Source organism: Leptodactylus fuscus, chromosome 6 (genome assembly GCF_031893055.1).
Source record: "Leptodactylus fuscus isolate aLepFus1 chromosome 6, aLepFus1.hap2, whole genome shotgun sequence".
Lineage (NCBI taxonomy): Eukaryota > Metazoa > Chordata > Amphibia > Anura > Leptodactylidae > Leptodactylus > Leptodactylus fuscus.
Window position 1 is genome coordinate 87,906,667 of NC_134270.1, and position 14,200 is coordinate 87,920,866.

General features: G+C 42.1%; 1 protein-coding gene across 1 annotated transcript in view; it reads right to left on the bottom strand.

The window, feature by feature from the left end:
* LOC142208337 (myocardin-like) overlaps positions 1 to 14,200 on the bottom strand; it is a 116,107-nt gene that overhangs the window by 26,115 nt on the left and 75,792 nt on the right. Inside the window, exons 2-3 of the mRNA XM_075276780.1 lie at positions 6,174 to 6,239; positions 889 to 947 (exon numbers count right to left, since the gene is read on the bottom strand). Of these exons, the coding sequence (XP_075132881.1) occupies positions 889 to 947; positions 6,174 to 6,239 (125 nt within the window). The remainder of the gene's footprint in view (positions 1 to 888; positions 948 to 6,173; positions 6,240 to 14,200) is intronic.

Genomic DNA, 14,200 nt, shown 5'->3' on the forward strand with positions numbered 1-14,200 from the left:
TTGCAACAAGACTTCGGTGTGTGCTGTGGTATTCTATTGAATGTAATTTGGGTTGAAAAACCTTACCAGTTACCTTTGTTCCTTTGTACTATCCTAAGCATAGGTCATCAATAATTAAATAGCCTGGAAAACCCTTTTATAGCAGGCCCCACGGGACGTCCCACAGCAATAAAGCACTACGGGAACAACTGCGGCGGCAACGCATCACAGTTCCTTCCACAGTGCTTTAGCCAGGAAGTTCACAGAGTTTTCCTCCGCGTACTTTCTGTTACATGCTGCGATTTTTAATCGTGGCATGTCCGCACAGTGGTTTTTACAGCAAAGTGGGCATGGGATTCACTTGAATCCCATCCACTTTACCTGTACTGTAAAACACCACGATTTTTCCCACGGCGTTTCTGTCACGGGCAGATTGCGGCATTTTTGGTTCATGGGGCCCAAGCCTTAATGTCTGTTAATGTGGCATGGTTAAACTGGACATTGTTTTCTGTCAATTTAAAGACAGAAAACTGACATCAATTTATAACTCTCGCTCAGTGACATTCAAATTCACTTCTTTCTTTTACATAATAAATAATAAAACTTGGGTTGTGTGCATGCACCATTGAAGGGAGCCCATTTGGATTTAAACATCTATTCTAGAACTCCATAGGAGATGAAGAAATCTCTATGCATTGAGTTGCTGCTAGTGGAGCCTGCAGGAAAACCTTTTGAGTATGCCAGCAGGCATGAAAAGCTGTTCATTGCCCCACTTTCATCATGGACCGAATAGCAGTTGTGTGGTCTGACTCCATTGAAGATACATCACTTTCTACCAATTGATTTTATGTTAAGTCATTAACTATCCAAAATTCATATTAAAATAAATAAATAATAATGGGCACTTACTTTATTTTGTCCCAAAGTCCCATTTTGAGCTTGGAAATTTGTATGCGTTTTATTTGCAGCTAGGAGGATAATAACATATGTGTGAGTCAGGAGTGTACATAGAAATCATAGGGCTCCATAGCTCTAGTCAGAATCTCCTGTCTTGCAAAAAATAAAACACAAAAACTGGATAAACAAGGACAGTAGTTATAGAAGTAATATACTTTTTTCTAGATGTTTTAAAATGCATTTATAAATACATTTGATGAATAAAAAAAGAAAAAGAAAAAACCTTCAGTAACAATTACAACAACAACAATTTTGCACTTACCTCTGTTTACAAAGTGCACTAGTACAAATAACGGTTAAAATATTGAAACCTTTTCATCTGCATTTTTCTCCACAACCTCTTCACTTAACCACATGCTGACTGCTACTTTTTCATTAAAAGTATATACAGTGTTGTCCAAAAGTATTGGCACCCCTGCAATTCTGTCAGATAATACTCATTTTCCTCCAGAAAATGATTGCAAGCACAAACTCTTTGGTATTAATATCTTCATTTATTTTGCTTGCAATGAAAAAACACAAAAGAGAATGAAAAAAAAAAGTCAAATCATTGACACAAAACTGCAAAAATGGGCCAGACAAAAGTATTGGCACCCTCAGCCTAATACTTGGTAGCACAACCTTTAGACAAAATAACTGCGAACAACCGCTTCCGGTAACCATCAATGAGTTTCTTACAATACTCTGCTGGAATTTTAGACTATTCTTTTTTGGCAAACTGCGCCAGGTCCCTGAGATTTGAAGGGTGCCTTCTCCAAACTGCCATTTTGAGATCTCTCCACAGGTATTCTATGGGATTCAGGTCTGAACTCATTGCTGGCCACTTTACAAGTCTCCAGTGCTTTCTCTCAAACCATTTTCTAGTGCTTTTTGAAGTGTGTTTTGGGTCATTGTCCTGCTGGAAGACCCATGACCTCTGAGGGAGACCCAGATTTCTCACACTGGGCCCTACATTATGCTGCAAAATTTGTTGGTAGTCTTCAGACTTCATAATGCCATGCACACGGTCAAGCAGTCCAGTGCCAGAGGCAGCAAAGCAACCCCAAAACATCAGGGAACCTCCGCCATGTTTGACTTTAGGGACATCCTGGGTATCCTACCATACAGTCCCTTTCCATTCAGACACCGATGCATAGTGCGGGTTGACACTGTTGTACCCTCGGACTGCAGGGCAGCTTTAACTTGTTTGGATGTTAGTCAAGGTTCTTTATCCACCATCCGCACAATCTTGCGTTGAAATCTCTCATCAATTTTTCTTTTCCGTCCACATCTAGGGAGGTTAGCCACAGTGCCATGGGCTTTAAACTTCTTGATGACACTGCGCATGGTAGACACAGGAACATTCAGGTCTTGGAGATGGACTTGCTCAGGTTCCGTCTCAGGTTCCAGACCAAAAACCAGGTAGCCGCAGCTGAAAGCTGGTGCACTGCTCCGGCATCCAGCTTTGTACTCTGCTCCAGATTAGGCCCAATGATTAGGCCTAGTCCGGAGTACGGAGTGCCTTCAGGCCGAATCGCGAGGCGACTCGGCCTGAAGAATGAGCATCTCGCTTCTTTTTTCCGGGAGCCGTTTCTTCTGAAAATACTCCTGAGCGGCTCTCATTGGGAGCCGTCTTTTTGGTCAGGATTTTGAGGCGGATACGGCTCAACTGAGGTCCTCCATGCCCCTTATCAGTTTTGTGGCCCTCAGTTGAACCTTTTCCAACTCTAGGATATCCTTTCTAGGTAGTGGTGACCACAAGTGAACTGCTGCATAATCCAGAAGGGGCTACACCAATGAATTATAAAGCAGTAATATTACGTTCCTGTTCCTTGATTCCATACCCTTTTTAGTATAAGACAGTATCCTGCTGGCCTTGGAAGCAGCTGATTGACATCGCATGCTGTAATTCAATCTATATGCACCCAGGTCCTTTTCCACCAGTGATTCTCCAAGCTTAACTCCCCCCTCCCTTCACCTAAATTGCATGTGGATTATTTTTACCCAGTTGCAAACCTTCACATTTATCTACAGTGAACCTCTTTTGCCATGTGGATGCCCAAACACTCAATTGTCCAAGTCTGCTAGAAACCTATGTACATGCTCTATAGACTGTACAGTATTACATAGCTTGGTGTCATTTGTAAAAATAAAGACAGTACTATTAATCCCTTCTTCTATATCATTGATAAATAAGTTAAATAACAGCAGAGCAAGCACTGAACCCTGGGGTACAGCACTTATAACAGCAGACCAGTCTGATCTGCAGTCATTGACCACAACTCTCTGGATGCAATTGATAAGCTATGGTTTCCATGTTTGGATCCGCTTTTATGAGGAACAGTGTCAAACACCTTTGCAAAGTCCAGGAACACTATATTCACAGCCAGACTTCTACTCACCTCTTCATAAGAACAAGTCAAGTTAGTCTGACAACTTCTGTCTTTAGTAAAACCATGCTGTCTGCCACATACAATGTTACATATAGTCACATCTCCTGCATATAGTCGCTTAAGAGCCTCTTAAACAGTTTCCCCACACTGGATGTTAAGCTCACAAGTCTGTAATTACCTGGGGTAGACCTATAGCGCTTTTTGAAAATCACCACCATATTAGCATTGTGCCAGTCCTTTGGTACTGTACCAGTCACTAGAGAATCCCTGAACATTTAGAATAGAGGTACAGCAATGACTGAGATCTTTAAGTACTTATGGATGTAATCCATCTGGACATAGAACATTGCTCACATTTATTTTGTTTAGCATGGCCTGGACCATTTTTATTTTATCCAGTTTAGTATATTAGTTGATGTATTACCAGCATTAGTGGCACCTACATCAATTACCCCGTTCTTCTCTATTCACAGAACTAAAGAACTCATTTAGCAGCTCTGCTTTTTTTGATCCTGTGAACCAACTTTCCATTACCATTATTTAGGAGACCTATTTGTTCTGTCCTTGTTTTTTTTTGCATTTATATATGTAAAGAATTTGGTGGGAGGGGGGTAGTTTTGCTTTTCCATAACCACATGCCTTTCATTATGTATTTTAGCCACTTTTATTTTATTTTCAAATGTGATAGGCAACCAGATTTATATTTTTAAAATGCCCTTTTTTATTATTATTACTTATTTCCTTTTTAACTAAAGCTGTAAGCCACGGTGAGTTTAACTTAGGATATTTATATTTGTTCCCTATTGGTATATATTTTGCTATAAACTTGCTCAAAGTAGATTTAAATGTCTTCCAATTAACCTCTGTATCACTAACTAAAAATAGGTGTTATATATATATATAGTCTAAATCCTGAAGTGCAGTCCTTAAAGTGGTTGTCTGGGATAAACTACAAATTAACCCCTAAGCTAAACCCCCTCCCCTAGGCTAACTTCTAATTTACTTAGTTACTTGAAAAGGGCTAGCAGTGGGTAGGATAGCTTAGTGTAGCATATCTAGGGAGACAGGGAGTGTAACAGAATGAGAGAGGAGAAGAGCAGTTACAGGGAGGTAGCGTGGAAGATAGACAGGAAATTACACAGTAGGAAGCTAACACCAAGTAAACAAATGCAGAAGATACCAAGGCCCACATTATTAGAGATGATCAGATCCAGAAAAAGCATCCTTTCTTGTTTGATCATCAACAAGTTGGACCATAAAACTGTCCTGCAACAAGTTAATGAATTTCCTCCCCTTTATAGATGATGCAGAACTAGGACCCCAGTCAATATCTGGGTAGTTAGAATCTCCCACCAAAACCACTGTACCCGCCTGTGCCGCCCACTCAATTTCCTTATACAACTGATCCTCTAAATCCTCGGTTATGTTTTGTAGGTCTATGGAATATACGAAAAATGATTGTATTTTGTATTCTCACAATCTTCACCCACATTTACCACATTTATCACACTCACTTTCATGCCACTTCTGATATACATACACACTCTGCATCCCTTCATTTTAGCCCTGTCTTTGCGAAAGAGTGTAAAACCTGTAAGATTAACAGCCCACTAGAGCCTAAACATCACTGGGTGTCCTCTCAAGACCAAGGTTGAGGTAGTTGACTAGTGGGAGACTGCAACCCCCATTTGGAAGCTGCTAGTTTATTTGTTCAGTTGCTGAATAAAGTTAAAACCTGTTTCAACTGCACAACTGCCTTCTGAGTTGTTCCTTCATCACCCTCAGAGCCCTCTCTAACACCATCACATGATCTCAGCGTAGAGATGTCCCATTTCCAACTGGAAGCGCCCCAGGAGAAATTACTACCACCACCATCAGGTAGTATAGCAGGCCCTCCTCATCGGTATTTGGCCTAGGAGAAGAGCTGGGGAGAGTGGTTGAGTATAATCCACCTATCTGGTGGCACGTCATCCACCACTACTATTCCCAACCTCAGGTTCCCTCTATCTGGGCTGCGGCACTAGGATTGCCATTTCTGACACTGATATTCACACATTATTGGATGGCCTTCCTTTTCTTTGATCCTCTTCAACCCCTTCTCTCTGTATTAACCCAGCTCCATACCTAGTCTTCCTGATGTTCCTCCAGCAACAATCATATCTAACCCACTAACTGTATTCTCTATACTATTCTCCATACTGTATACCAGTATTCTCTGCTAAAGATTATCATTCGCCCTCAGTGTTGCATTCTGCTCTTCCAAATCTCTGATTCGAGCTTGCAATTGGGCACCATGCTCATGTCTACCACAGTGGGATTCACCTTACACACTGGAACTCTTGCTCTTGTAGTGCATACTGTGCACTGAAGTAAATGGTCGTTTGCTAGCCATTGTCTAAATTACAATAAACAGTGATGTAAGTTAATAAAAGATAGTGGACACCCTTACCAACAGCGCCGCACCTCCCATGAGGCCACCTGAAGCGAACGCTTCAGGCGGCGCTATGCCAGGGCCTCAGGGAGGGCAGCATTTTTGCTTCCCTAATCCAGTCCAGGGCAAGCTGTCTTTCTGTAGTTCGCCTCGGGCGGCGAAAGGGGCAGGTTCACCCCTGCTTACCAATAAACTGATTGAAGGAGCTTGTGTCACTTAAACTGCTGCAACCTCTTCTTTGTGACTAAAACAATTTGTATCAGTCATATTGTCCTTCTGCAGCTCAGTTCCATTGCCTTGATACTACTCTTATATGCATTTTCATATGGCAATTAAATTTCAAGGTTAAAAAGTATTGAAGGCTTTCAATTGACATGCAATAGTATTCAGCTGAAAGCTATAAACAATAATTAACAAAGTCACCAGAAACTTACATGGCATTGTGGTCCGTTCAGACATTTGTTCTTGTGATCGACGATGCTGCATTCGTAGCTGAAGCACTGAAAATATAACACATCTGATTAGCTAATAATATTGAAACATTTTGTGAAACAGTTTTTTTTTTTTTATAATAAACCTTATTTTTTAAGTACTGCGTTTTACAGTACTTTGCCATTTTTAAGTACCGTACTTTTAGTGTTTCTTTGTTATAATAATCACAAGCATTTGGCTGTCTCTGGACTGTGAATCAAAACAATTCTGCATTTATTGATAAACCAACCTAAAAGCACAAAGGGACAGGGGCAGATATACCATTGCTGCAATCAGCTGCACAGCGGTTCAATAGGTCAAGGGGCCCTATCAATTTAAAATCATCTTTCTTCTGTCTATTTGATAGTGGGTAAATGTCTAACCTATTGAACTTCGTAGCTAACAATTTCTGGAGGTTAGACTGACATAAGTGTGGTGCTCTATGGTGAGTTATTGTAAAACAAGGGGCTCATAACTGTTAATACACAAGGACCTTCAGCTGCCTGTGTCCACCCCTGTTTTTTTTATTTACAATAATCAATAAATATTTAACTATGTATATAAAAATTCCAACAACATGGCCTAGCTCATGACCAGTTCCATATTCTGTGTCATTACTCTAAAGCAGAGGTTCTCAAACTTATTTTGTTTACCGCCCACTTTGAGAATTAATTATTTTCTAGCGCCCCTCCAAATTTTTTTACTTTGCTACATCTTAAGAATCACAATCACAGTCATTATGTTAATAATTAAATTATGTGTGTCATGTGAAAATAAGACTTTCTGATGAGGGTAATGTAAAACACCATTTTGTAATATTAGGAAATGGAAGATGGATTTGTGGGATTTTCAATAAATCCATATTTTATATATTCCGCGCTATACTGCCGTTTCTTCTTTTTGCTTCCGACATAATTTTGTCTTCAAAAATGCCGAAGTAAAGAATCGAATATTAAAAACTTGCTAATGACACCACTCACAGTATTCACCACCGCACATACAGCACTTTACCTAGTCACTAAATTTACTTGTTTTTGTAATATCGTCGAATGACATGACTGGCTGTGACATGATGGCGCGAGCGCTTTTATATGAGGCAGCGGGCGGGCCTAGTACTTTCGAGAATGGACTAGAAACTTCTCGCTTCGCATTGGAGCTTACCGCCATCTATGGTACAGTTTGACAACTTTTGGACAGGAAATAGTTACTGTCTAGTCCCCTAGATGGCGTTGCATGAGGAAACACGCGTTAAGCGTAAAGGTGCGGTAAAGTTTGTGTTAAAAGCAAAAAAACAATTTTAAAGGGGTAGCCTCATGAAGCTTGATCTGCCTTCTAAGCTGGCTAAAAATCTTCTTTCTTCCTGTTTGCTCGTGTCAATTAGCCCCGCCCCCAAATTAGCGTGTAGCTCCGGCCAACACATAGCGTGATCCTATGGGATGACTGAAGGGCCTGTGATGTCATCAAAAGGTCCTGTAGACTTGGATTTACCTTGTACGGAGTTTCCTAACGGACCTGGCTCCTCTGCCCACTAGCAGCCTGCTCTATATAATAAAGCTTTATCCTAGTGAACAGAGAGACCAGGTCCTTTAGCCCAGTAGGATTTAGACTGCTTTATATAAGAAAGCAGCACTTATTCCACCCCCCCCCCCTCTATCTCACAGCAGGGAGCTAGGTGATGTGTATGTGATGTGTATGTGTGGTGCAGACACAGGCTGGCTCCAAACAACCCCCCCCCCCTCCACACAGCAGGGAGCTACGTCATGTGGCTCCCTCAGCAGCGCCGCACCTCCCATGAGGCAACCTGAACCGAGCGCTTCAGGCGGCGCTATGTCAGGACCCCAGGGAGGGCGGCATTTTTGATTATCTAAGCCAGTCCAGGACAAGCTTAGCATCGAACGGTGGTTTGGGGAGGCCACTGGAGCAGCGCTGCTCCAGCAGCCTCCCCTCACGCTCAGGCAGAGAGCAGGTCTTCTCCATGCCTGCGAACGGCGCTAAGCCCCGCCCCCTTCGCTCCGCCACGCCCCCTCCTCCGAGAGGGGGGCAGCTTTCTGTAGTTCGCCTTGGGCGGCGAAAGGGGTAGGTTCACCCCTGTCCCTCAGCAATGAGCAGGGGGCCAGGTGCTAGTGTCCATAATGAAGTGAATAAAGTAAGATAGTGGACAAACACAGCAGTTTTGCTGAAGCAATGTATTTAGGAAAAGTCTTACATCCACATTAACAAGCAGTATAGATAGAATCATTGTTATGATACCACCCCTTTAAATTAGCCATCGCCCCCCTAAACCGCTTCAACGCCCCCCCAATCTTCTCTGTGCCCTTTACTGCCCCCCTATAGGCCTCCAGCGCCCACAAGGGGGCGTTATCGCCCACTTTGAGAAAGACTGCTCTAAAGGTATGTTCACACTGAGTTTTTTGCAGGCTCATTTTGAGGCGGAATGCGCCTGCAAAAATGGCTCCCATTGACTTCATTGGGAGCCGCTTGCTTTTTTTTCCCCGCTAGAAGAATCAATATGCCCTGTCCTGCCATGGATTCACTTGAGACACGCTCCTGTTTAGGCCAATTCATTCATGGTCTAATCAGGAGCAGGATGCCGCAACGGAATGCTGATGCGCTGCATCGGCATCCCGTCGCAGCTAGCTGCAGCAAAAAACCACATGGTGGAAAACTTTTCCGCCGTGTGAACTAGCCCTAATGGTGATGACATACTATGCACCTGGATGCAGATAACTGCACTCAGTTCTGGGACCACATGTGCTCTCCTTTTATAAGTAAATGAACCAAAGATTAATTACAGCCTCTCCCTCATTACTGGCCTCATTAGCACTATAACTTCACAATCAGTGAATGAGAAATAGCCTGGAATCAGTGTTTCACTTATTTACTAATGACAGTTCTGTCCATTATAACTGTGTTTGGTACATAGTGTGTCACCCCCAAGGAACATTTACACAAACTGTTTTTGAACATGAGGCACAACTATTGATGTGGTTTTCAACCATCTGGCTCGTACAGGTGAAGCACAGATTTTAACAAGTTTTCCACAATTAAATGAATCAAAATATTTGCTTATGCCACCCATTGTTTCTTGTGGGAAATGTAGTTCTACAAGCATAACTAAATTCCGATAGTTTGACCCATTGAATGGAGCTAATTAGTGTGTGGCCATGTGGGATTCAAAATTGCAAACTACAGAAGCCTCAAGTTTTTACCACCTTTTTTTCTGACATGTTTCTGCTGTGTGAGCTCTAAAATAGAGTACGTAGGTTGTCAGGTTTATTAAATGTATTAAGCGGGTATTCCCACAATAGCAGTCATGTCATATAAAAGAACTATGATAAATATAATTTGTATCAATAATTAGTTAAATTGCATATGCCTCTAGGAAAGCCCAATGAAATTTCTATTTCCCTACTGTTGCCATTGGATATGTCCTGTAGTCGATTTTTATCCGGGTCATGCATGCTCAGTTTCTCTTTTTACTAACAAAACTGTTTATTAGAGTAATGTTACATAAACTTTCATGTTCCATTTTGACAGATCCAGCATGCGTTAATAATTTCTGGTCAGTATGGTAGGTTATATTCACACAAATGTCAAAGGCAACCATATAACTACCATTTTAGTATCAACCATCACACAACACATTGATTTCAATAAAATCCAGAAAATCAGATTGTATAAATTTTAAAAATTTAGTTGCATTTTGCATAGAGAAATAAGTATTTGATCCCCTTCCAACCATTAAGAGTTCTGGCTTGTACAGACCAATTAGATGCTCCTAATCAACTCGTTACCTGCATTAAAGACAACTGTTTTAAATTGTCACCTGTATAAAGACTCCTGTCCACAGACTCAATTAATCAGTCAGACTCTAACCTCTACAACATGGGCATCACCAAAGAGCATTCTAAGGGGGGATTCACAAGGAGTAAAGTGGCGCTGATTCTGCCATGATAACTCGCGGCAGAATCAACGCTGATAAAAAGACTCACATTGACTTCAATGGGTTCCATTTTCCGCCCCTAACTCATTGAAATCAATGGGTTAAAAAATGTCCCATTGATTTCAATGTGTTCCGTGCGGAAAATGGAACCCATTGAAGTCAATGGGAGTCTTTTCATCAGCGAGTTATCGTGGCAGAATCAGTGTCACTTTACTCCATGTGAATGCCCCCTAAGGATGTCAGGGACAAGATCATAGATCTGCACAAGCCTGGAATGGTCTATAAACTATAAGTTAGACGCTGCGTGAGAAGGTGACAATTGTTGGTGCAATAGTAAGAAAATGGAAGAAATACAAAATGACTGTCATTCGACATCGATCTGGGGTTCCATTCAAATTCTCACCTCGTGGGGTATCCTTGATCATGAGGAAGGTGAGAGATCAGTCTAAAACTACATGGGGGAACTTGTTAATGTTTTCAAGGCAGCTGGGACCAGTGTCACCAAGAAAACCATTGGTAACGCATCACACCGTAATGGATTAAAATACACCATCTGACGTTTGCCAATGAACACCTGGATGATTCTTAGAGTGATTGGGAGAAGGTGGTCTGGACACATGAGACAAAAATTGAGGTCTTTGGCATTAACTCAAGTCTCCGTCTTTGGAGGAAGAAAAATACTGCCTATGACACAAAGAACACCGTGCCCACTGTCTAGCATGGAGGTGGAAACATTATGTTTTGGGGTGTTTCTCTGCTAAGGGCACAGGACTACTTCACCGTATCAATGGGAGAATGGATGGAGCCATATACCATAAAATCCTGAGTGACATCCTTTTTCCCTCCACCAGAACATTAAAAATGGGTCATGGCTGGGTCTTTTAGCAGGACAATGATCAAACACATACAGCCAAGGCAACAAAGGAAGTGGCTCAAAAAGAAGCACATTAAGGTTATGGAGTGGCCTACCCACTCTTCAGACCTTAATCTCATAGAAACTGTATGGAGGGAACTGAAGCTCCGAGTTGCCAAGCTACAGCCTCAAAATCTTAATGATTTAGAGATAATCTGCAAAGAGGAGTGGACCAAAATTCCTGCTGACATGTGCGCAAACCTCATCATAAACTACAAAAAAATGTCTGACTGCTGTGCTTGCCAACAAGGGTTTTGCCACCAAGTATTATATTTTGTTTGCCAGAGGGATCAAATATAGGGTTGAGCTGATCTTGAAATTTCAGGATCGTTTTTAAAATCCGATTTCCGATCATTTTCCATTTGAACCCGATCCTGATCCCAATTCCGATCCCAATGCAAGTCAATGGGATTTTTTTTTTAAATTATCGAAGATCGGATTTTAAAAACGATCCTATTCACTACACAGCATGGAGTCCAAAAATTGTTTCAAGAATAATTTATAAGATTTATAAGAATAATGGCCGCCATGTTCGTCTCAGTTGCAGTTTGGAGAGATAGGGACAGAGATCTGCAGAGGGTCAGATAGAATTGTAGCTTCTGTTAGGCAGGAAAAACTGAACAACAGCTCTTTTCAGAGCTATAGTGCAGGGAGAGGAAATATACAGCTCCAGTATATTGATTCAACCTGCCAAAATATCCCAAAAGCCCTTTTTTCCCCAACCACTGGTATACAGTATATACCGGTCCCATAGGGGTAAGCAGAGTCCTGTATGCTCACATAGGGTACATAGGATCCCATATACGCTCAATCCAGCTTTCCTCGGTGTATACCCCCCAAAAAAAAGACGTGGTATACAGCAAATCCGTCAGGCCATATACGCTCAATACAGCTTTCTACGGTGTATACCCAAAAAAACCCTAAGTGGTATACACAACAAATCCTTCAGGCCATATACGCTCAATCCAGCTTTCCTCGGTATATACCCCCCAAAAAACCTAAGTGGTATACATAGCAAATCCGTCAGGCCATATGCGCTCAATCCAGCTTTCCTTGGTGTATACCCCCATAAAACCTATGAGGTATACACAGCAAATCTGTCAGGCCATATACAGTCAATCCAGCTTTCCTCGGTGTATACCCCCCAAAAAACCTAAGTGGTATACACAGCAAATCTGTCAGGCCATATACGCTCAATCCAGCTTTCCTCAGTGTATAGTCCCAAAAAACCTAAGTGGTATACACAGCAAATCCGTTAGGCCATATACGCTCAATCCAGCTTTCCTCGATGTATACCCCCCAAAAAATCTAAGTGCTATACACAACAAATCTTTCAGGCCATATACGCTCAATCAAGCTTTCCTCGGTGTATACCCCAAGAAAACCTAAGTGGTATACATAGCAAATCCATCAGGCCATAAACACTCAATCCAGCTTTCCGCGGTGTATACCCCTCAAAAACCTAAGTGGTATACACAGCAAATCTGTCAGGCCATATACGCTCAATCCAGCTTTCCTCAGTGTATACCGCCCAAAAAACCTAAGTGGTATACACAAACAAATCCTTCAGGCCATATGCTCTCAATCAAGTTTTCCTGGGTGTATACCCCAAAAAAACCTAAGTGGTATACATAGCAAATCCATCAGGCCATATACACTCAATCCAGCTTTCCTTGGTGTATACCTCCAGAAAAACCCAAGTGGTATACACATCAAATTTGTCAGGCCATATACGCTCAATCCAGCTTTCCTCAGTGTATACACCATAAAATTTGCATCTACATACATCTCAAAATGCGTAAGCCTAGCGCAAAAGGACATGGACGAGGCCGGGGGCGTGGAAATGCAGCTGGGGGGCAAGGTTGCGGTCAAGCTACAGCACATCCCATGCCTACTCCTCTGGGGCAGCAAGCATTGCGCTTCCCCACAATCCCCAGCTTGATAGCCACATTAAGCAGGGTCAGGGTACAACACTAACCAGGTCCGAGCACCAAGAACATGTGAAAAATATGTGTGAAGACTGTAGCTTACCATGTTGTTCAAGCTTTCCTGGAGGTGCCAAACCTATCCTCCGCTCTGGGGAGGGGAATCAATCGAAGAACGTGTGCAGGTGAAGAGATGATTTGCAACACTCCAGAGCTTTAAAACTTTCAATGCTTTATTCCATCATGATTAAAAACGATAGTCCACAAGACAAAACAAAACTGTGCCAGTCAGAAACAGTGAAATAAAAAGATGCTAACTTATTTATAAGTTATTCAAAAATCATCCTCAATTACTTTTTTTATGAGTTGAAATATGCATTACTTCTTATGTTAAGCCTTTAATCAAGGCACACAATCTAGCCTCTACTGTTATTAAAACAATGTATATAATTTAAATAATTCATTCGTTTCTACCACCGGATCGTCACATTCCTCTTCAATGGAATCCAAGACTCTGCCTATTTAATCACATGTCCTGCTGTTCTTAGTGGTGAAAGTTTTAAATTCTACAATTAAATCTACATTAGCGTTTTTTACGGAATATGCTATAAAGGTACACTTGTCTTAGTGTATCGGTGATCCATCACCGTATTATGTAGCATTGCTGGAAGGTGCCGGGAAAGGGTTTTAAGGAATCCGCACACATTTTTAGATAGGGTTACATGAGTCCACTGTCTTCAGTGGTGTGGAGATTTTTCAATGTATGCGCGGAGGACAAATATAGTGCGGTTTGCACACTTTGCAACTCGAAACTAAGTAGGGGCTCTGAAAAGAGCAACCTTACGATCACTGCCATGCGCCGTCATTTGGAATGCAAGCACTGGGCTCAGTGAGAGAGAGCAAACGCAGGACAATCGTTGTCCAACAGTGCCGCCATTGCCTCTCCCACTGTTGCCAGGCCTGGCGCTGCAGTCCAGACCACCAGCCAGGACACTTCCACCACTTTGGGGACTTCTCCCTCATCCTCCCCTTTTCCTGCCTTAGCTCCTTCTCCTGCACCATCATGCGCCTCTTCCCAGCAACCCACCATCTCCAAGAACTTTGACCGCAGGCAAAGGTACAGTGCTACCCACCCACATGCACAAGCCTTAAACGCGCACATCTCCAAACTCCTGACCCAGGAGATGTTACCATTTCAGCTTGTGGAGA